The 24805-nt window shown below is 42.0% G+C and overlaps 2 protein-coding genes and 1 long non-coding RNA gene across 3 annotated transcripts; 1 reads left to right on the forward strand and 2 right to left on the reverse strand.

Moving 5' to 3' along the window:
* The first annotated feature begins 1066 nt into the window (after positions 1-1066).
* LOC113018316 (uncharacterized) lies at positions 1067-6171 on the forward strand. The gene is made up of 5 exons (XM_080299604.1): positions 1067-1376; positions 1486-1542; positions 3160-3225; positions 5730-5774; positions 5858-6171. The coding sequence occupies exons 1-5, from the start codon at positions 1250-1252 to the stop codon at positions 5863-5865; spliced, it is 303 nt and encodes a 100-aa protein (XP_080155730.1). The 5' UTR covers positions 1067-1249; the 3' UTR covers positions 5866-6171.
* Positions 6172-17193: 11022 nt separating this feature from the next.
* LOC145425996 (uncharacterized) lies at positions 17194-19665 on the reverse strand. The gene has a single exon (XM_080299553.1). It carries the CDS (start codon positions 19519-19521, stop codon positions 17905-17907), a length of 1617 nt encoding a protein of 538 aa, XP_080155679.1. The 5' UTR covers positions 19522-19665; the 3' UTR covers positions 17194-17904.
* Positions 19666-22568: 2903 nt separating this feature from the next.
* Positions 22569-24180, reverse strand: LOC145426033 (uncharacterized). Its single transcript, XR_013906802.1, has 2 exons — positions 23334-24180; positions 22569-23254 (listed from the first exon to the last, which is right to left on the reverse strand). It is a non-coding gene; the product is annotated as an uncharacterized LOC145426033 (long non-coding RNA).
* Between the last annotated feature and the right edge of the window lie 625 nt (positions 24181-24805).

The raw sequence follows: 24805 nt of genomic DNA on the forward strand, positions 1-24805 counted from the left end.
CCCCTAAAAAAGAACTAATTGGTTATTTAGAAAGTTTCTTATACATCAAATAGCATTCTTTTATTTTTAAGCCATTAAAAAAGTTTTTACTTTTTATGCTCAAAAAACGCCATCTGGTGGTGGGTCAGTGTCTCCGGACCGTGCTGTGTGTCTCAGGCATTGAAATGCAGTTTAAATGCTTTTCCTCCATGAATTAAAAGAGCTTGTGTTCTGTCCTCACTACGTGTTGTCCGCGTGGACGTAGACGCAGCTATACAGACAGCTAAACACTCTAAATCAAAATCCAAGGAACAGGCCGATGTGTTGAGTTGGATGATGTAATAAGGAAAAAGTGTGAAACTGTTGACAAAACCAGAAATAAACTAATAAAAATGTTGCATCAATATAAAATATAACAAACACACCAGTAAGTCACATATTCAAAAATATGAGCAAAATATTTATCTGCTTAGTGAGTGCCCGAATAAAACATCAAAGGAAATCCCGCTCATGATCAAAATGTTAAAGAAACCACATGGCATATGAGCTAGCTTAACCTCACTAGCTTAGGTTATACATGCATTCAAATTAAATTCTAACAAACGATATCACTTCTTCACAACAAATAATAATGCACACAAGTCGTCTCAGTGATAACAAACAATATTACTTACAGATGATGCCGTTTATCACCTTGTGAAGGCGTCGATGGCAACAGATTAACAGAGTAGGAACTGCCTCTGGCTGGATCAGTAAGAAATACACAAAAACAACCACTAGGGGGCAAACTGCAGAACAGAAAATACCTAATGCCAGCATAGCTTGAGTTTAAAATATTCATGTCCATGTCTATTATTTATTTTGTTATCCAGTAAAACCCTTTAAAATTAAAAAGAAAAAAGATTTGCACTTTGGGGCAAATTTTCTTGTGTGATTAAATTCAGTTAATCAAGATGAATTAATTACCAAGACTCGAATTAATTAGATTGACAAATATACCTAATAATTACCTGTACAAACCTTTGACCCAAAGCATGTAATTAATTAACACAAATGTATGTATTTTTGCTTTAATGATGATGCCGACTCCCAGAGCAAAGCCAGTGAGAATCAATAAGGGAATCAAATTGATATGTGATACCAATAATGAATCACTACATTCTTATCGATTCACATCGCTAGTAACTTGCTATATCAACCAGTACGACCTACAACTACTCCCTGACCTATTCCACCACAGCTTTCTCATCTGATCCAGCACTACGCAGTAATGCACCATTACATACAAAGTGTTTTGAGTCTGATTTTCCTGTCCTTCTCAGTCACCAAGACTTCACCTGCTCCTGAAGAAGTGACCTATGCTGATATCAACATCAGACAGAAGAAGAAGAGGCGAGGTAAGCTGAGTGTAGGCGCTCAGCTGCCATTTTGGGAAGGTTAGAATGAAGTTACTGTGCAGTTTATCACAGGAAACATGTTTGTGTTTGATCTCTGTTTATCTTCCAGAAAACCATTCTCTTGGTCCAGATGCAGTCTACTCTGCTGTGAGGACACACACTGCAGGTACACAATGCACATACACAAAATTATGAAACATTTGAAATTTAGTTCAGTTTATGGGGTTAGATAAAAAGCTGTAAAACTAATTAAGCTTACATCTGTGGGATGATTATTGGTAATTTTTTCTCTAATGATAAAAATTTTATTTGTGAAGAAGTTCATGAAGTCATTACTAGTTAATGTTAAAGGGATGGTTGGCTCAAAAGAGCTCTGACTTTTTGTCAGCCTGGCTACAGTGCTGAAGAGAAACCTGGGGTTGTTCTTATTTTCTTCAATCAGTGATGAATAGTAAGATGTTCTGGCTTTGCGGAGGGCTTTCTTATAAAGCAGCAAACTATTTCTCCAGGCTAAATGATGATCCTCTAGATTTGTGACACGCCATTTCCTCTCCAGATTACGAGTCATCTGCTTTAGGGTACGTGTTTGAGAATTATACCACGGAGTCAGGTACTTCTGATTAGAGACCTTAGTTTTCACAGGAGCTACAGTATCCAGAGTCGTACGTAGTGAGGAGGTGAAATTATTAACAAGATAATCGACCTCTGTTGGGGTAGCGTTCAGATAGCTGCTCTGCTCTGTGTTGGTACAGGGCATTGGAGATGATAACAGTGGGTGGATTATATTCTTAAACTTAGTTACAGCACTTAGACACTCCCTAAGGACAGGTGGACGACAGATTATTACAAGTAAGACTGTTTCTTGAGCTTTTGGAGTTCATATTACATAAACACTGTTCCGAACAATTTGACTGAGAGAACTTCGACTGCTCGCATTTAAATTTGCTGTATATCCAATTTTGCAGATTTCGGTATGAGCAGCTGGCTCTGTGTACCTTTATTTTGAAGGCCTTTGAAGAACCATCCTGATGTCTCCATTCGGCCTCCTGTTTGGACCCCATTAAGCCTAAAGAATATCATTCCTATCACAGAGTGCCAAGTCGTTTATGAGCACATTGCAATGTGTATATAAAACAGCTTTAATTAATCATTAAACCAAGCATATGCCAACACACAACACAAACCAATGTCCCCAATGGACAAGGGGTGACGCTTCCAAACTGTGTTCAAAGCATTCAAAAATAAACAGAGTGAATCCACGTGTCCTGCCACGTCTGATGTGTGCATTGCGCTACGTTCCTCTGTGCCACTGTGATGGTGCCGTTTCCTATATCTCCTTCTTGTCCCACCATGTGAAAGCATCGTCACTCCAAAAGCTGCATCCAGAAATCCTCTTCATTGTCCTGATGTATGCAGTAAAACATGCTTTGATGGGCTGTGATGCGTCTCCAACAAGCCATACTGTGTGCATTTTATTTTAAAACTAAACCAATAAACTTTCCTTTCATACAAAACAAATAATGGATGTATTAACTTACATCGTTTGTAATAAGGACTTAAAGGTGAAAAACTCCCCTTTGAGTTCACCCGTGTCAGGTAAATAACATGCGATCACACCCCCATGCAGTCAGCTGAGGTGCAGGAAAACACCTGCACCACCACAAGAAATAAACAAAACTTTCACTTTAACTCTTACAGGTCCATTTCCTTAGCTGAGTGTCAGTGTTTCTGCGTGACCTTGTTTCTCTGTTCAGTAAATCATCATCATCTCTCTCATTCACAGGCCCTTCTGAGGTCACTTATGGCCAAGTTCAAATCACATCTCAGAGACCTGCGGGCAGAAATACTGGTAACCTCTGCAACATCCACTCATACATAGACCATAGGATGAAATCATTGGTGATTCTGGCTCCTTTGAATCAGCTTTTGGAGTGGTTTCCACAAAGGAGCAAATTGTTTCATTGCAAACATGGTTAAAGAAGATCCATGATGGACGACTACAGCCTCAACAAACCATTTGTTTTGCATTATATTCAGAGAAATGGGCTTTGATTGTAGATTGATAACAAGAAGATCATTTCAAAAAGAGAGAGTAATAAAAGGGTTATTTTACAGAGGTGCTGCTTTAGTGAGGAGGAAGTCATTCACAAAATTTATTAACACCAGAGTTCCACTGTCTGCCGACAGTTGACCAGGGCACATACGCCCACCATTAGGTACACGCTGAATGCTTCCTGACTACACATGCATTTGTTCGGGAGAAATTTAGGAGAGGACTCCACGACAACACCACATTAGTAACAATTTGGGACTTCCTGTTACTGATATCAGTGGGACACATTTTGCTTTCCAGGTTGCAGGGTATCTTCTTTAAGGTGCACGTTTGTGTTAAGCTTTGTGTTCAGGAGTCGAGTACTCCTGAATAGAGGCTTTTGTTTTGTGAGGAGCTACAGTATTCTTGGTGATGTGCAGTTTGTATGGCCCCCATGTGCTTGTATGCATGCCTGACAGCATCATAGACATGGACCTCCTTGGTTTTAAGTCAACTGAGCTTGGGGGCCAGTAACAAGTAACTTTCATTCTTTCACTCAATAACTAATAGCAGTCAGGCTGCTGTTGCCTAGCCTGTAGAGTTCTGTGTGACCCACAGACTGCTGGATCAGTCAGTTAGTACAGGAAACCTGGACCGGCCATTCATTTAAAGGGTCAAAGTTTCTGATTCCAAGGAGTGTTCCCCAACAGATAATGAAGGAACTGGACTGAACCAGTGAGGAGACTCGCCTAGCTCTAACTGCCCATCTCCAGTTATGAGCCTGTTCCCTCTGACAATGACTGCCTGATGTCTGTGAAGGTTCTCAGTGTGAAGGTTCTCAGTGTGAAGGTTCTCAGTGTGAAGGTTCTCAGTGTGAAGGTTCTCAGTGTGAAGGTTCTCAATGACTGCCTGAGTAACCTTGCAGGTCAAGAGCAATTTAGCATGGGCAATGTAAATGCTTTAGCACATAGTAAGAATCACTTAATTGAATCACCAGAATTGTATCCTAATCTCATAAATGAACTCTATACTGATGCTGATCTCTTTTATTGGTCTTGAGATGAATGAGAGAGGAGGGGATGACGTACATTCTGGTGATAAACTCCTTTCCATCCTGTGCGCAATAATATCCATGGGGAAAGCAAAAAGCCCTCCAAGTCTTTTGAGACAACAATTCAACAAAAGTTATTTTTATAGATCCAATTGTTATGTTCACAGTCGTTGAACAATGATTTGTCACATCTCACTAAAATCTTCTGATGTTGCTCTCCAGTCCTCATGCCCAGGAAAGTACAGGACGATCTTCGACTCATCTTAAGAGCACTCTTTTATACTTATTGGCTTCGCTTGCTTTCTCTTTTTGAAACAATTACAAATCTTGCCTACTCCTTATGATTACTCCTCTCTTACCTCACCCTGGAATTCTTCACTGCTATTGGTACTGTCAGGGTTCCTGGGTGGTTCACCCGGTGTTTTCAGTTCATGTTCAGTCTATGTTCCACAGAGACCACAACTACTAGAAATGCTGTACAGCATTTCTATTCTGTCACTTATTTTTCAGTCTCTGTCCCCAAATATTTTTGGACTTATCTGTTATTTAGGTGGAGTTCTACTACTCTACCAGTCGTGAAAGATGGCCGACCTCGCCTGAGCCGGGTTCTGTTGGAGGTTTCTTCCTGTTAAATAGGAGTTTTTATACATAACTCTCACGCATAGCCCAAGATGGATGCCTCAGGGGGTATATGAGGTTCATACCTTGCCCAAGGGCATTTCAATATCTAGAGGCAGGAGTTGGTGATTGTACCACCAACTTCCTGATAAGTCCACATTCCTCTCTATATCCTGAGCAACAGTATATCTGCGACTAGAGGTGGTAACTAGTGAGCAGTGTAAGGACTCCGTCCAGGAGGTAACTGTGTTAGCTCTACTACAACACACCTTATTAGCTAATTACTGAAGAAAAAAATGATTTCACATTTGTCTAATGTACATTTTTAGATGCTTGAACATAAGTAAGGACCATTTCTACAACGGCTAGATGACTAAATTTGCCTTTTTGAATTATCTCAGTTTCCTGTCAGTGTTTCCAAAGGACTAATGGACTTTATTATAACCTAGTCAAAAGAGTCTCTGTACTTTTACCCACGAGTAAATGATTTTACTGTAATATTAATTAATCTGCTGCAGTAATACTTTTAGAATCTTTAAAAGTGGATTTCATGATGTCAGAGCCCACTAAGGCCACTCCCAATCTCTTGTTATGAATTGACTCTATAAATAAAAGTCAAGTGAATGAATCTGTACTCTATGTTGTGTTACAGAGTACCCAGCTGATCCAGATGTTGTGTACTCATCAGTGAGAGCAGGTACCTCAGCAGATCCAAATATAAATATGTTAATGTATTTGTATAAAGACACACAACTGATCCAGTGTGTTTCACCCACACAGGAAAATGAAGATAGACAGCTGGAGGAGCTTCACGTCTTTCCAACCTGAATCTTTTATTTTGAGTGTCTTCTTCTTGAGTGTCAGCGCTAAGCAGAACATCACAGCATAGTGTGCAGCAGTAGTTAAAATGTTTTCTCTCAGTTTAACTGTAGGGCTGTGAGCTGCTCTTATACATCTGTCTGCAAAGAGGAATTGATGCAGCTGTCTTAGTCATAGCCGTCAAACAGACAACCTGCTGCTACCTCAATTAACAAACTAATTCAGACTCAGACTGATGTGTTGAGCAGGTTTTAGACTTTCCACTTCCACGTTTCTTGCTCTCTGTAACGTAAATCTAATCCTTGTAAAGACATCTGCATACCTGTCTGTTTTCTGTGCTTGTTCACAGTCATGCTTAGAGAATTTAGATTGCAATGCACCAACAACATGTAGTTATCTATTCCTTTGTCAGAATACATAAACTATAAAATACTTTTTTGTCTATGTTGTTATTGAACAATAGCAACAAAATAAGAAAGCCGGGAAAAAGAGCAAAGAAATGTGGCCTTTGCTACCCCTGAATTTGGACACAGCCTATATATACTCACACAGGTAATAAGGACATGGGTCGTACCTTTGTGTCCTACCATATCCCAGGATTCATTGCAGGCGATACAGAAGGTTGTTTGTCTGACAATGATGGCAGTCGAAGCAGGAGAGGAAAACACTTTCAAATGTAAGTATATGAAAATCTTTTGGTACTGTTACGTAAACCAGTTACACCCCAGTTCTTTTTCCCCTCAGGTCTCCAGAGACCATACCGGACCCAGTAGCATGCACCTTCTGGAAGAGGTTGCCCTTGGCCATCGGCCTCTTGTTGTCTTACTTTTACAGCTAAACATGTAGAGAGTCTCCTGCAAACCTACTTCTAAGTAATGACAATTATGAGCTCCCCTCACCCAAGCTACACTAAATTCTTCTCTTTCCTATCTGTTCCGTCGGTCCTAGCATCCCCCAACTGTAGCTTCCTGTCTCCGTTTATGACAGGCTGACCCCCAGTGTCCATAAATCCCTCTACACAATTACACACACTCTCAGGTCTATAACTAAACCAAACTAAAACACACAGACATTCACAAATCCTTTCCTATTCCTCTAATCGACAGCTGGACCCCCTCATCTAAGCAAAGTCAAGCACATTATATTCTAATTATGTTTTCTTTTACTCACAGTACAAAGGTAAATATTTATATTGTATTGCTAGGCTTTGGGCAGCTGCATAGACATGTTTTTTTTTTTTTTTAAATTAAAATAATGGTAACCTAGCTTGTATGGTGGGTCCCGCAGTTTCTCATGTATTGCTCCTTACATACAGCCAAATTAGATTTTTTCTGAATGAACCTTTTTGTGATATGTTTTAGGGACCAAAGAGCAAATGGCTCAATTTATTAAAATGAGAGGAGAAAATCATCACCTCCTCACTGGGGTGAAGAATTGGGCCACTGTGGTGTGGAGGTACAAGAATAAATCAATTTACACATCATATTCATACGAGGATGGTTTTACTAACCCTCATGCTCTACAGAGCCTGTGATGTGCAGACGTTATTCCTCTGGTGTTCTGCTGGGAAAACTTTTGGTTTTAGGGATTTACATAGTTGCCATGGTTTCCTCTCTTCTCTTATTTGTTGTGTGCGATCAGGACAATTCTAGAGAAGATGGGCCTACAGGGGAAAGTCCCCCCTCACAGGCCAGAAAGAAATGGGCAGTGTTGGATAAGTTACTTTAAAATAGTAACTTAGTTACATTACTAGTTACTTCTATCAAAAGTAACTCAGTTACTTCAAGTTACTCGTTACTTTCAAAGTAACTAGTTACTAGGGAAAGTAACTTTGGTTTTACTCAGAATTCTCTTGTTAATGTGTTACTTCCATAACTTTGCCAGTCTTCTAGCTTGCTTACTTGCCACAGTGCACTGTGCCACCTACCAATAGACAGGAAAAGATAATGTGCATATTTCCACGAGAGAAATCCCACGCCTGGACCGTCATTGACTGCTGCCATGATTCTAGCCTACGTCACAGCGTCATGTGCGCCTTTTACATCCAACACAAAAAGTGCAGTCGTGGTGCTTTGATTGTACTCAGAACTCAGAAATTCTGCCTTCTGAATAGGAAGATGTAGGTAACACCAGACTGCAGATGAGCTGCAATACAGGGCTGGACTGGGACAGAAAATTGGCCCGGGCATTTTGACTAGAGACCGGCCCACCATTATAGGAAAAATCATAAAGCCTTTGAATGAAAATAAACACTGTTGTGACAGTGATGTTCACTGTTCTGATGGTATATATGCATCAATCTATCAATCGTTTGTTGTAAGATTCAGATAATTATTTAATAAAAGCTAGACATTTTAAATGAGAATAAAAAAGAAAAGTATTTCTTTGTGCCCCCCTCTCCCTGTTAATGCCCAACCTGGCCCCCTGGCAAAACTTTGCTAGACCCGCCCCTGCACAGTTACCAGCTGTCAGCTACATAAAAAAAGGATCCTGGTGTTATTTGTCTCTCAGAAACAGTAAGGACATCTCCTGGTTTCATCTTCATGTTTCCCTCTCACCACATATACAAACCGACATCATGACCAGCAGCTTTACAGCTGTGGCTCCAGCAAACATCAGCTGATACTAGAAATTAATATTAAATAAATTCTAACAAAGCTGATCAAGCTTAAACGTGCTGCTGTTGTTTAGCGCGACATCCGCTGGTTTCCTCTTTCGGCGCAAAGTAAACAAACAAGAGAGCCGATGAGCTGATCACTGATCAGTTTTCATGATTGAAGTAGAAACAGGAGAGGGAGGGGGAGAATGAGAGAAGAGGCAGCTGTGCAGCAAAGACACAGAATAACTCCAGCTTTGTGTCTTTTTCATTGTAGCTGAATTACGGGACAAACTGTTCCTTTTCACCTCAATAAGAAACGCGTAATATTTTCTCTGAATACCAGATGGGACGGTTGGCAACTCTAATAACTTATGAACAAAATAAAGTTCAACATCATTAACTTCATAGCACCCACCCAGCTGTATAGAAACTCCGTCATGCTAGCTAGCACGCAGTACAGAAAAAGTCAGAATAACGAAAATAAACTCCACCTAAACTTGGTTCATATCTGACCCAGAGAGACTGCAGGTCATAACTTCTTACCTGAAGTTCAGTTCACACTCGGACCGGCGGCTGCTTCGGGTCTCTCCTCTTGCCTCCCTTTTCCTTCATCCACCTGCTGGCCTCCACCACTTGCAAATGTTACTGAATCTGTGGAAGCTCCGTGATGCCACCACACGAAGTAACGAGTAACGACCCTATCTAAATCCCAGTAACGACTAACGCGTTCCTGGAATAACGCGTACTTAATAACGCGTTATTCCCAACACTGGAAATGGGATAACTTAACATTCCAGGGCTAAGCGCAGCAGTGGGTGACCAAAACGAAAGAGAATCAAACACTGATAAGGAACGGGATTGGCCACCCACAACAGGGAGGAAGGGGATAAGGGATCTGGACAATGAGCTGCAAGACCTCATCAAAGGGAGGCAGAGGAAAGAAGGGCGCAGGACGGGACGGGATGGACAGACTGTTTTCCATTCTTTAACGTTTCATTCCGACATGGCAGGTGTTTCCTTCTAATCTTTTTGTTACATTGTGATATTTGTGTTGTCAGTTAAAAGTCTTATGTTCTCAATAAATTGATTGAAACAAACAGTAATTGTCACTGAATCCATTTTATTAACATGTATGAACATAATGCTAACTCTGGATGATTGGAAATGGATGTTTAGTCAATAACAATGGAGTACATGTCAAGAACAACAAAACAAGAATATTTGTAATGCACCAACAATATATGAACACAGAATAAAATATTTACATCCATTAGGAGATGATTATAGTTTCATCTTTAGAAGCTTGTGCAAATCTTAGAGGCCTTAAACCATCATTAGTGCTCCAGAATTGCCCAGAAAGCATTAGGGTCCAGTTATTGAGCTTATAAAATGAGCTGTTTGTGGTGTATACTGATGCTTTGAATTCAAACTTGTGTCACTATTACATTAAAGAATTCACTGTTATTTGACTTTTTTCAGCTGAGCGGTGTCTGAGTTTATGCTGTTGAAGAGAAGGGACTCTCAGCAGTTTTTTTTGTCCTGGTCAATGCTGAGAACCTTCAGAAAGTTTTCTCCACAGTGAGACCCACCACATGTCTTTTAGATCCAATTCCTTCTTCACTCTTTAAAACACTTTATGGATTTTTTGAGGCTGAGCTTTTATACATGATGAATTGCTCTCTTCAGTTGGGTGTCTTCCCTGCTGCCTTTAAAACGGCGGTGGTGAGGCCCCTTCTGAAGAAGAGCAATTTGGATTGTAATGATTTTAATAACTACAGACCTGTATCCAACTCACCATTTTTAAGTAAAATCTTAGAAAAAATTGTTTTTACTCAGATTACTGATTTTCTGAATGACAGACAGATCCTGGAGATATTCCAGTCTGGATTTAGGGTGAACCACAGCACAGAGACTGCTCTCCTAAAGGTTTTAAATGATCTTAGATGTAACTGGGACGCCCAAAAGCTCTCAGTCCTGGTGCTCTGTACTTTTAGGTGACAGAAGGAGACATGAGGCCTGGTCAAAACAGAAGCTGCATTCAGCTTTTATGCTCCTTATATCTGGAACAAACTCCCAGAAAGCCTCAGATCAGCTGAAACACTCAGTTTATTTAAATCCAGGTTGAAGACTCACCTGTTCTCAGCTGCATTTGAATAAAGCACCAAATCCACACTTTTAAGCTTAAATTTCAAAACTTACATTTTAACTACTGATTTTATCTACTGTTCTGATTTTATCTGTTTTGATTTTATATCCTGTTTTGTTTGTTTGTTTGTTAATTAGTTTGTTTGTTTGTTTGCTTGTTTTAATCAATTTTAAATCATGCTTTTATTTGTTTTTGTTTCTAATGTCTCTGTAAAGCACTTTGAATCACCTTGTTGTTGAATTGTGCTATACAAATAAACTTGCCTTGCCTTGCTGCTGGATCTAAGCGCAGCCTTTGATACAGTAGACCACGCTGTTCTTTTAAACAGACTGAAACACATGGTGGGCCTCTCTGGTGCTGTACACAACTGGTTCACTTCCTGTCTCTCAGACAGATGTTTTATGGTGAGTATGGATACATGCTCCTCTAAGATCCATAGAATGACATGTGGTGTGCCCCAAGGGTCGGTTTTAGGCCCTGTACTTTTTAATTTGTATATGCTCCCTCTCGGCAGTGTCATCAGGAGGCATGGAGTGAACTTCCACAGTTATGCTGATGACACTCAGCTGTACATCTCCGTGTCTCCTGATGACACCAGACCAATGGATGCCCTTTTTAACTGTATTCTAGTGTGGGATAAAAAGGGGATGTTTTTCTGTTATTTTAGTATCGGCATTATTAGTTCATCAGAATCATATAATCAGCTTTGCATTAAACATTTATTGAAGCTTTTGACCTTACATTAACATTTGTATTACAGTGATTGTTATAACCTCAGGTTAATCTTCTATTTACAGGTACCAGAATAATCATATGATCTTTCATTGCAGGTGTAACCATGATCATCTCATACATATTGCAGTTTGTTGCTCATCATAGAGTTGTGCTCAAGTTAATAAGGGTTAAAAGCTACAGTCAGTGCGAATGTCTGGCTGATCTATGGAGGGGAAAGGCTTCGAGCATAGAAGGCCGCACGCGCTTACACAACACTGATATCATGTTATTCTTTGTGATCTTGTATTCAGTTATATCTTTTGTTATGATTTAAGTAGTGGCAGTTGATTAAACAATATTCATTTAATATTACATACTTGATTCAGAGCATTACACACTGATCACCTTAATCAATCTGGAAATCCTTGTAGCTGCAATGTTGTGTCTCCGCAGGGGACAGTTGGCTCCAGGAGACAGGTGGGAGTCAGTGCCTGTCCTCGTGAAGGAGAGAATGTTCTTTTCTGTTCTAAATAAACTGTCAACATTGATTGTATTGTACCTGTCTTACGCATGAAGGGGCGTTCTAATACCCTGATTTCATAAAACTATGGAAATGTGGTTTTTGAGGTGAGATCTGAGGCTGTCTGCGTACAGTGTCCATCTCCCACGCGTGTGATCATTAAAATCATCGTTTGACTCAACCCGGCCGGACCAGTGTTGTTATTGTGGTTTTTCCTCTTGTCTCCATCCCCAATATTTGAATCCGTAACACTAGATATAAGATCTTGGATGGCAGAAAACTTTTTACAGCTTAACCAGGACAAGACTGAAGTTTTAATCGTTGGTCCCGAGGCTCAGAGAGAGAAACTCTTGTCTAAATTAGAGGCATTTTCGCTATGTCCTTCGCTACAAGTGAAAAACCTGGGTGTTATTTTTGACTCTGAGCTTGGTTTTATCCCACATGTTAAACATGTAACCAAAATTGGATTTTATCATCTAAAAAATATAGCCAGAGTCACCCTATTCTCTCTCGGGCCAACACGGAGATGCTGATGCATGCTTTTATTACCAGTCGCATTGATTACTGCCCTGCTCTCTGGTCTTCCTAAGAAGAATATTTCAACTTTACAACTTTTGCAAAACTCGGCAGCTCGTGTGCTGACGAAGACCAGAGGGCGGGCCCACAGTACACCGGTTTTAGAATCGCTGAACTGGCTCCCCGTGTGTTTCAGGATCGATTTTAAAGTTCTTTTATTGGTTTTTAAATGTCTTAATGGTCTTGGGCCTTCTTATCTCTCAGATCTGCTTTTACCATATGAACCCTCGCGGACCCTGAGGTCCTCTGGTACTGGCCTTTTGATTGTCCCTAAAGTCAGGACACATACTCACGGAGAGGCAGCTTTTCAGTGGTATGGTCCTCGTCTGTGGAACAGCCTGCCGGAGGAGCTCAGGGCCGCAGAGAACGTACATGTTTTTAAGAACAGGCTCAAGACCCACCTTTTTAATTTAGCTTTTACTTAGCGTTTATTTATTTTATGCTTATTTATTCTATCCTGTTCTATTATTAATTTAGGCTTTACCTGATATTTATTGATTTTATTCTTATTCATTTTTTAATCTTCTTACTCTATTTATATTTATATTTATATTTATATTGTATCCTGTTATTTATTTTATCATTTTACCCTGTATATATCGTATTGTGTCATATCTCCAGTGTTTCCTCGGAGGGCGCTCTCTGCACCGGGGCTGTGATTGACCGTGGCTGCTGGGTCTCTGGGGGTCCTCTCAGCCTGGCTGGGGGGCTCCTTTGCCTCCCTCCTGCTGTGTGCCCAGCCTGGAGGCTGCGGTCTGTAACCGGCTCCCGGTGCAGACGGCTCCCTGTTATAGTGTTTCCTCACTTGGCTCATGTGAACCCAGCCCAATTTTTACTCTTTAAGTGTGCGCATGTGTGTGTGTGTGTGTGTGTGTGTGTGTGTGTGGGGGGGGGATATGTGTGTATTCACATCATTTATGTTAATGAGAGTGTGGGGAGTGAATTGGAGGGTGGGGTGGGCTGCTTTTAAGCATGTAAAGCACTTTGTGCTACATCTTTTTTTATGAAAAGTGCTTTATAAATAAAGACTGATTGATTGATTGTGTTTGTGTATTTATTTCAAAACAAAAACAACAAACTTTTCGCTTCTTTCAAACCAAATAGCGCATCTATGAACTTGTATCGTTTGAGAACGGCACTGAAAGGTGACGTCAAATGACGTGCAAAAACCTACGGTGGCCCCTAGAGACAAAACACAAACAAAATCCAAAACACATGCAAATTCCAAAACTCAACGGAAGTGCTCCAGGACGCTACGGGCAGTGTTGAGCTTTTGTTACCTAGTAACTACACAAGCCAGGAAGTACCAATGACTGGATTTGGGCTGTATACCAATTTAGGGTCTGCAGCCTTAAAGGCCACATTTTAAGGCCGATTACGTCACAGCAACACGACGAAGGCTGTCCCAATTCAAAGGCCCTCAAATGCGTCCTTAATTTCCCTGAATTTTAAGGATGGGTCGGTGTAGGCCTTCATGGCCCAACATATCCCAGATTTCATAGCGCGGCGGTGGTATGGATTATTTTGCCGAAAAAAAAAAGGTGGAAGCGGAGCGGATGAAGAGTAAACTTTCAGAAGTAAGTACTGAATATTATGTCACTTTTTTACGCGCAAATGTTTTTATAATGAAGAACATTAAAACATTACTGTTGGCCACATGTCGGGAAAGTTATGTGACATTAGCGATGTTTGTACTATCTTGGTTTTAAAGCCTTTAAAATATACGCCGTTCAATAGTCGACCTTAATCTTACAGAGAATGTGATGATTTTGTGGATAATTAAAGTCAGTCATATATCCACAAACACAACAAGCTGAAAGTCAGTGATGCTGCTCAGTTTGCAGTCCTGAACATCACGGCACAAGCAGGATTCACTGCACTGTTAATGTGAGCTGTGTTATATTGCTGCCTCTGTTCGGTGGTGTCGAGCCAAACGCACTTTAACGTGTGTTTGAACGAGCTGACGGTTCACTCGTTAAGCTGAAAGAAAGATGCTTTAATCACAGCAGTCACACATGTGTCCACTGCACCATCTGGAACTCTTCTTGTTTCGTAATAACACAAACACTAAATCCTGCTTCTCTGGTGCTGTTGTGTAGCAGTGTGTACACCTGAGACTGTCACCTGTCTGTCTGTCCTGCACTCTCTCTCTGTTTCTTTCTCTCTGATCGTGGAATAAAAGTATGAACATGTGTTTATAAGTTACACTTGTGTTTGAATCCTGCAGCTTATCACACATTTGATTTCCATGTGTGACGACTGCAAGTGTCCAGAGTGAGGACAGACTGAGGGAGCCACTGCTGCACATCATCTGTGAGGCTTTGCAGCCCTGATGATCCACCAGGACAAACTCAGCAGTGTGTGAGGAAGAGGAGGAGGAAGAGCCAGCAGCAGCTGACAGATGGAGAGAATAGACAGACTGTTCCCTGTTTGTGAAGGACTGCTAGGAAAGTTTAACATAACTGTCTGTGCTGAATCAGTCTTATTAGGTAATGTTCAAATAATGTGATCATCCCAGTGTTTCCAGTGTGGGAGAAAGTACTCAGAGTACTCAGGGCCTTCAAGTTACACACTATGAAAGGCAGCAACAAGTTTAATGTTCAGAAACCTAAAGTCTGTATCAGCAGCAGAATGGAGCTAAAATAAATGTTGGTTTCAGTTCTATGAAGCTTTGAGTATTTTGGATCAGTAGCTGCTGTGTTTGTTGCATCATATTGCTGTAATTGTTTATATGCTTTATATATTCTGAGCTAAGTTGATCTATAGTGTTACATCATATTCTATAAGGATGTTATGTGTTTGTAGACTTTCTGCCCAGTTTGACCCATTTAGCAGAAGTCAGCCTGTTTAAGGCTCTGATATCTATTCTGTGTGACTTACAGCAGTTATGACATGGTCTGATTTTCTCACCCAATAAAGGAATATTTACTATATCAGTCTACTCTTCATTCTATCAGCCACAGTTATCACAGCTCGTACATTTGCTTTTACACATATATGTAAGCATTGAGCCACATTTAGTAATGCCAACATACTGAAGGAACAACATTTGTCTCATATATGATACACCTATATATGCACTGTCAATATACATTTTGAACCAGCTGCAGACGTCAGAGTAACAACTGACTGACCCCCACATAAAGTGCGTTACAGTAGTCCACAGGGGAAGAAATAAAAGCATGGATCACGGTTTCAAAGTGCTGCCTAGAAAGAAAAGATTTCACTCTTGCCAGTCGCCTTAAATGATAAAAACTGGACTGGTCCAACTTAAAACCAAGGGCAGTAACAACAGGTTTAAAATAAACTTCCAGGGGTTCCAAATCAAAAGAAGAGGACTCACAGGGGCCACTGGGTCCAAACACCAACAAATCTGTTTTCTTTTCATTCAAATTTAAAAAGTTTTAAAAGCCAACCAAGCTTTAATGTCGTCTAGGCATGTCAAGAGAGGTTTTATTCAGATGCCATCCTTCTGCTTCAGTGGCAAATAAATTTGGCAGTCATTCCTATATACTTGTCTTTGAGTGAAGATTTAAGGTGATAAGACATATAAATACTTACAACTTGAATCTGTACTGAAGCTCAGTATTTGACACAGAGTTCATGTTCACTGCTGTAATAGCTAATAATGATTAATATAATAACTATAATATTGGCCATATTATATTTCCATTACCAAAGTGATATGACTTTAGTCTCATGAACAACATTAGCTAATTGTTATTTACTAACTAATCTTAAATGACTGTTCAGTACAGAAATGAAGCCCAACAATCATGTTTTACAGTCCTGTGGTCTCAGCCTCAGATACTTATCAAATCACACAAAGCTCATGTAGAAACAAACAAACAAATGAACAGAATATGTTCTCCTTCATTTCTGTCAAACAAAGTTGTATGACAAATTTCCAGCGGTTAGTATCATGGTTGCTAGGCAACCTGGGAAGCGCGACGGAGACTAGACCGTCCCATACAGACCATGGCTGTATCCCAATTCAGGGTCTGCAGCCTTAAAGGCCGCATTTTAAGGCCGATTACGTCACAGCGACGCGACGAAGGCTGTCCCAATTCAAAGGCTGCTCGAAATGCGGCCCTGAAATGCATCCTTCATTTCCCTGAATTTTAAGGATGTGACGGTGTAGACTTTGTGGCCCCAACATATCCCAGAATGCATAGCGCGGCGGTGGGTGTGGATAATTTTGCCGAAAAAAACGGCGGATGAGGGGCGGCCGAAGAGTAAACTTTAAGTAAGTACTGAATATGATGTCACTTATTTATGTGCAAATGTTTAATAACGAAGACCATTAAAACATTCCTGTTGGCCACATGTCGGCAAAGTCATGTGACGTTAGTGACGTTTGTACTAACTTGGTTTTAAAGCCTTTTCTTTACAGTATACGCCGTTCAATAGCTGAGCTTCATCTTACAGAGAATTATCAAAGCTCATGTAGAAACAAACAAACAAATGAACAAAAGATTTTCTCCTTCATTTCTGTCAAACACAGCTATGACACGTTTCCAGCTGTTAGTATCATGGTTGCTAGGCAACCTGGGCAGCGCAACGGAGGTGTTACGTTCTGGTCCCGGCAAGTAAATAAACGTAACAAATAGTTTGCCCCACTCACTTCCCACCCACGCACAAACCCCAACAACAACACCTTTTTTAAGTATTTAAGCAGCCATTTATTTTCATCAGCAGTGAGCAATGCCAAAACAATAAACAAAACTCCCTATAAAACAATCCCTAGTCTTCCCTACACCAAAATAAAAAGAAACCAAAACAAAAGACAAGTCACTTACCTAACTATCTAACGAAAAACAGGAGAAAACTTGTTCAACAAAAGAAAACGGCTTCTCACGCCTACTAGGCTGCGACAGTGAAAGTTATACAGCAAAGGAACAAAAAAGTGACCGCCACTTGTTAACTTATTTACAATTATTTACATGGCAAGGCTAGAGGTACACGTGAATACTCCAGCCTGCACTACAATGACACAACACACAACTCTGTGACCGAGTCAACGGGGTTCCAAACAGCACTCCCAGGTGACTGTCATCCGGACGTTAAGTACTGGAGGTGGTCCATCAATTATCCAGTCGGAAGGTGTGTAGAGACTCCACCCAGATACCTAGCAGCCACGCCCAGGTGTCCACCTCCTAGGAGAGAAAAAAGGGAAAATACCGCCACCATCCTCCGGTGGGAGGCACAACACCAACAAACACATCACTGGGTCATAACAGTTTCCCCCACCCAAAAAAAATCAAACATCCAACCCCACACAAAGATGTTTGATTTACGACCTAGAGAGGGCATCAGCCATAACATTCTCTAAGCTCTTATATATCGGATCTCAATGTTGAAATCCTGTAGGAGTAAGGACCAACGCATGAGGCGCTGGTTGCTGTTTTAGAAATGTTCTAGAAAAGAAACAGACTGGGTGGTCAATGCCATTTTCATCCTCCTGCACGAGCACTGCACCCGCCCCCAAAACACTGGCGTCCACCTCTGAATCCTTGGCCCCTCAGGAACCGCCCAGGGACACCAAAAGTCTCCAGATTGCGCTTTCGCTCCTCTGCCCACGTCAGTCTGAGCCCATTATCAGATGAGATGTTGTCAAAGAAAAACTTTGCTTTGTCATAGTAGCACTTTGGACCAAAATGATCCTCCCCTGAACTCAGCTGCAACCCCTCCTTTTCCCTTCCCTCAGAATTCCCATCTTTTAGATTCAGCCCCTCCTGTAACTTCTTCTCAAGCGCCTCCTTAATGAATTGCGCGTTGGAGGAATCAAAATCAAAGTCTGTGTCAAATTTAAGGGTGGGAGATGGAGTATTAGCCACCATCAGCTGGCCTCTTCTGCGGTCCCTATGCCGTCGAGGTCCTTGTCTTTTTCTAGCAGGTGGCCTGGTTTCAGCATTTTGCTGCTGACTGTCCTGAAAAGTGAATCTACTTGGGTCTGATTGCATGGTGGCTTCAGCGACCCTTGTGGTTTGAATATTTGTTCTTCTCGTCCCCTTGGGCTGCTTCCTATTCTGCTGCTGCTGTTGCTGGGATCCACTCGCACCTCTCCTCTGCCTAAATGTCTTTACACTGACGGTTTGAACAGCCTTTGATGTGGCACGATCGAAACCACTGTTATCTGTAAGTGGTATATCGACTACTTCTGGCGACGGAAAAACTGTGCCGCCAGCTAGATCGTTTCCCAAGATGATGTCAATACCTGCAACCGGTAACTGGGGTCGCACCCCAAGCTTAACCTCACCAGACAAAAACTGAGACGAAAGCTGCACCAAGTGTAAAGGAACCCGTATTACACACATCCTAACTCCCCAGGCTAACACATCCGCCCCACAACAGGATTGAGCTGAAAACGGTAAGACCCCCTCACGAATGAGCGACTGTTTCGCACCAGTGTCTCGCAAAATACTGACAGGAGTCCGCCGATCTTCTCCTATCAAGGAAACAAAGCCGTTTGACACAAACGGCTTAAACTCCTTATCTACTTTATCATTTTCGGGTGCCATCACCTCCCCCCAAGTAGGAGAGTTTGTCTGTAGAAGGTTTATTGGGGAAGGAGATGTACCCTCCCTGGTCATTTCTTTTCTCTTCAGAGCAGGGCAAACCGCAATAAGGTGTCCCTGCTCATGGCAAAAAAAACACACGCGGTTCTCAATGGATGAGGGGATGGCACGGCGGGTGCCCCTTGGAGACCATCTGGGCGGGCTACTGGAAGACGGAAAACTGTGAGCAGGAACCGAAAACACCACTTTGTGTGTCAACACAAACTCATCAGCCCGTATAGCAGCAGCGGTGAGAGTCGTAACCTTCTGTTCGTTTAAGTAGGTTACCACAGTGTCTGGTAGTTGGTTTTTGAACTCTTCCAACGTCACCAACTCACGCAGGTCATTCAAGGTGTTTACTGCTCTAGCATGACACCACTTATCAAACAGAGTTTTCTTTTCTCTGGCAAACTCCACATAGGTCTGGTTGGCGGATTTTTTCCCATTCCTAAATCTCTGCCTGTAAGCCTCTGGCACAAGCTCGTAAGCACGCAGGACAGCAGCCTTCACCATATCATAGTCAAAACTGTCCTCCAGAGAAAGAGCGGTGCACACCTCTTGAGCTTTCCCCACCAATCTACATTGGAGTAGAAGAGACCACACATCTTTTGGCCAGTGCAGCGCACCTGCGATACGCTCAAACACTGTGAAATACGAATCCACCTCAGTTTCCCGAAATGCCGGCACCATTTTGATGTGTTTACTCGCATCAAAGCCACCACCTGGCATCAAGGCCGGTGGCTGCGGAGATGGCGACTGCGGGGATGATGACTCCGGGGAGGGTGCCTGCGGAGATGGTGGCTGCGGGGCTGACCGAGGTACAGGCGGACTGGCAGACACAGAGGCTCCCCTCTCTACCTCCAGAGCCCTGATCCTCAAGTGCATAGCCTCCACCTCCAACTGCTGTTTCTTTAGCTCCACCTCCCTAATGCGCAGCGTTACCCGCAGCTCCTCTGCAGAAGGGCTAGGTGGGCTAGGTGGAGAAGGGAGATTTTTCAGTGGGGCAGACACACCAGCCACGTCCCCCAGCTCAACCCCCCCCGCAGGACCCGGCTCACCAAACACCCCCTTGTCCGTCAACTGGCCACATAGGAGCTCCCTAAGCTCTTTCTTCTTTGCAGTCAACGGCACAGTCACATCAAAGAAATCAGCAATAAGCAAGAGGTCAGCCTTTTTACACCTACCCAACGTCTCTGCAGACGGGCTCAGAGTGAATTCCTCCAACTTAAACTCCATCCTAACACACACACCCCCCCACACAAGAAAAAACCGCCAACCAAGAAAACAAGCCACAAAAAGAACACAAAAGAGACGAGCCCCCAATATGTTACGTTCTGGTCCCGGCAAGTAAATAAACGTAACAAATAGTTTGCCCCACTCACTTCCCACCCACGCACAAACCCCAACAACGACACCTTTTTTAAGTATTTAAGCAGCCATTTATTTTCATCAGCAGTGAGCAATGCCAAAACAATAAACAAAACTCCCTATAAAACAATCCCTAGTCTTCCCTACACCAAAATAAAAAGAAGCCAAAACAAAAGACAAGTCACTTACCTAACTATCTAACGAAAAACAGGAGAAAACTTGTTCAACAAAAGAAAACGGCTTCTCACGCCTACTAGGCTGCGACAGTGAAAGTTATACAGCAAAGGAACAAAAAAGTGACCGCCACTGGTTAACTTATTTACAATTATTTACATGGCAAGGCTAGAGGTACACGTGAATACTCCAGCCTGCACTACAATGACACAACACACAACTCTGTGACCGAGTCAACGGGGTTCCAAACAGCACTCCCAGGTGACTGTCATCCGGACGTTAAGTACTGGAGGTGGTCCATCAATTATCCAGTCGGAAGGTGTGTAGAGACTCCACCCAGATACCTAGCAGCCACGCCCAGGTGTCCACCTCCTAGGAGAGAAAAAAGGGAAAATACCGCCACCATCCTCCGGTGGGAGGCACAACACCAACAAACACATCACTGGGTCATAACAGAGGCTAGACCATCCCATTTCACAAGCCTCGCACTTCCGGCCTTAGTGGTCTTTGAGTACGTGGCCCTTGAGGATCGTTGAGGCTGCGTACTTTAAGGCTGCAGACCCTGGATTGGGATACAGCCCATTTGTTTGCAACAAACTTGCCGTTTATTTTGCAAATCGAGCTCAACACTGCCCCTAGCATCCTGGGCCCTGTTTCAGGAAGCCGGTTTAGAAAACTCAGAGTGAAAAACGATACGCAGGGTTGAGTAATCCCGAACTGTCCAACTCGGAATATTCGGTTTCAGAAAGGCTGATAACAATTAGTTCAGTCAACGCGGAGTTGCTTTAACCCCAAGTGAAGCGCGCGGACGAGGATACATAAAGCCCTGATAAGCGGAGCACAGATTAAGCGAGTCACCATGGAGACGGAGGGAAAGAAGGCGCGATCAATGTATTTTACAGCGCTTGAGGCCGAAATTCTGATGGCAGCATATGCCGATAACACGCAAATTCCGCGGAAAAAAGTAACACAGCCACAGCTGCGAAAGACAGGGAGCATGCATGGCAAAACATAGCCAACAGAGTCAATGCGTGAGTGTTAATATAAACATCGATCGAGGGATTTCCACCCATTTAACACGTTATTTTATCATATGTTATTTTATTTGTTATTTTATACATTTTATTTTGTGATGTGATGTGAGCGCAGGTGCAACCCAACAGGCCCCAAACGTTCCTGGCAGCAAGTAAAAATGAAATATAAAAATATAGTCCAAACAGGTAAGGTGTAATTGTATTATGAGCCATAGTGCTTGGTCTGTTTGTCCCATGTAAATCAATTGCAGTTAGAGGCTACATTAATTTTCTTTCTGTAAGCACTTATTGAAATTATCTGAGCACATTACAAGTACATATTTGCTTACTCTGTATGCTCAAATGTGGCCCGTTATAGCCAACAGAAAAAGAGCGGAGGCCCGAAAAACAGGTGGGGGTCCTCCACCACCACCACTCACAGAGGCTGAGCAGTTGGCCCTCAGCCAAAACAGTGGGCGCCCTGTGGCTGAAGGCATCTCTGCGGGGACATCCTCTGAGTCAATAACCCCGCAAGACACAAGTGCCTACATAGGGGGTAAATTCAAAATAATACATGATGTGCATACATCCTTTCTTCACAGTCACCTTTGCAGTGCTACTCATTCATTTGATAAACTCTTTACCATAATGGATTATTTTGTAGTGAAGTTATTTTCCTACTGATTTTGCCTTCCCTCAGCCTTGGTTGTCTTTGAGAGCATAATGACAATGAAGTGTAAGGTGATTGGTATGTTTGTTAATTGCCATTTGGTCCCTTGTAAGTTATAAGTGACCTGTATAAACCTCATATTCTATCAGTTGATGGTGGTGGTGTACTGCATCTGGTGCAGCCTCCTGTTGAGCCAGACCAACATGCAGTTGTGAGTAATACTCCACAGATTATATGAGTGTACAGTAGAACAGCAATGTTGTTTATTTCTTTACTACAGGAAAATAATGAAGAAACATTGACAGCTGTTACAGAGGAGGAAGCAACAGAGACACTTTATGAGGTTTACATCTTTTAATACTTTGTGTACAGGAAATACAGGCGACCAATAAAGCCAGTTGAACAAAAATCTGTTTATTCTTCTTTCAACATGTTGAGGTGATGGGTCAAAAGAAATGATTGTGACATATGGTGTCTCTGACTGCTCTTCCATCTTGTATGTCCGTGGGAGGGTCAGGATGTTCATGGTTTGGATCACTGCTGATGTTTGGTTCAGAAGGACAGTGTTCTCCTCTAATTGTGGCAATGTTGTGAAGAATCACACATGCCACAATAATGTCACATGCCCTTTCTGGGGTGACCCTGAGTCTTTGCAGGCACTGGAACCGGGCCTTAAGCATTCCGATAGTCATTTCAATTCTGGCTCTTGTCCTGCAATTAGCCAGATTATATCGCTGCTGTGGGCCCGGTTCAGGGTCAGGGTAAGGGGTAAGCAAATAGGGTAAACATGGATACCCCCTATCACCAAGCAAGTAGCCAGTGAACTCTCCTAAGACAGAAGGATACACTTCAGTTCAAATGTCCCTGAAGCAATTGGTCTTTATATATTTTAAAGTATTCTCAACTCACCATGTCCAAATTTTGTGCTCAGTGTACATTCACGGAATATTTGTGAGTCATGGACAGAGCCTGGCCACTTGGCTTCCACATTTGTGATAATGTTGGCAGCATCATATATGATCTTCACAGTGCAGAGAATTAGCATCCATTACTATAATGAAATAATTTGTTAGTTTGAAATGCTACAGGGAACTATGTACCTGCACATTAATGCTGTGGAAAGACTTCCTGTTCACATAGTCTCCTTCATTTACTGAAGGAGCAATGATTGGAATGTGAGTGCCATCTATACAGCCAATCACGCCTGGGAACCCTGAAAATAAATGTAAAATTTAAGTAGTAGTCCAAGTATCACCACACCATAAATTACGTTTTGGTCATCCTGATACCTGCAATTTTGTGGCATCCCTCTTTGATAAATCTTGTGGGTCTATGACCGGGGAACACCACAGACGAGTACAGGAGACGTTTCAGTGCAACTGTAACATTCCTGACTGCCCGACAGACGGTAGCCTTGGAAACGTGCTCAGTGTCACCAATATTATACAGAAAGCTCCCGTTTGCAAAAAAACGAAGTGCAATACAAATAATATGTACAGAACTGAGAGCATGTCCGCGATGTGTCACATGCGTAATACATGGCCTGAGGATGTTATTCAAATAACTTATAGATTGTGCTGAGAAACGGTAACGTTCACACAGAAAATCATCAGGAAATGATAAAATGTCCAAACGCGCTCTAATCACTCTCTCCCGGCGGAGAGCTCTGCGGAGAATTTGGGCTTCACGATCTACTGGCTCTTCAAGGAAGTGGCACGCCATGTCCGACACTTCCTACTGTCAGGTTTCCGACAAAGGGGCGGAGACAGTCAGGGTTAGTTGTAGTAAACCTGCTAGGGGGCAGGTTAGCTTCACGGCGTGTGTCGTCATAGTGACTCACTCAGGCTGCAGCTGAACTCGCTTTGTGAAACCGAAAACCCAGAGTTTTCGTTAACTCAGGGTATACTTACTCAGTTTTTCCACTAAACCGGCTTCCTGAAACAGGGCCCTGGAGCACTTCCATTGTGATTTGGAGTTTGCATGTGTTTTGTATTTTGTACGTGTTTTGGAGTTTGCATGTGTTTTGTATTTTGTAAGTGTTTTGGAGTTTGCATGTGTTTTGGATTTTGTAAGTGTTTTGGAGTTTGCATGTGTTTTGTATTTTGTAAGTGTTTTGGAGTTTGCATGTGTTTTGTATTTTGTAAGTGTTTTGGAGTTTGCATGTGTTTTGTATTTTGCATGTGTTTTGTATTTTGTAAGTGTTTTGGAGTTTGCATGTGTTTTGTATTTTGTAAGTGTTTTGGAGTTTGCATGTGTTTTGCATTTTGTAAGTGTTTTGGAGTTTGCATGTGTTTTGTATTTTGTAAGTGTTTTGGAGTTTGCATGTGTTTTGTATTTTGCATGTGTTTTGTATTTTGTAAGTGTTTTGGAGTTTGCATGTGTTTTGTATTTTGTAAGTGTTTTGGAGTTTGCATGTGTTTTGCATTTTGTAAGTGTTTTGGAGTTTGCATGTGTTTTGTATTTTGTAAGTGTTTTGGAGTTTGCATGTGTTTTGGATTTTGTACGTGTTTTGGAGTTTGCATGTGTTTTGTATTTTGTAAGTGTTTTGGAGTTTGCATGTGTTTTGGAGTTT

Source organism: Astatotilapia calliptera, chromosome 3, assembly GCF_964374335.1.
Source record: "Astatotilapia calliptera chromosome 3, fAstCal68.1, whole genome shotgun sequence".
Classification (NCBI taxonomy): Eukaryota; Metazoa; Chordata; class Actinopteri; order Cichliformes; family Cichlidae; genus Astatotilapia; species Astatotilapia calliptera.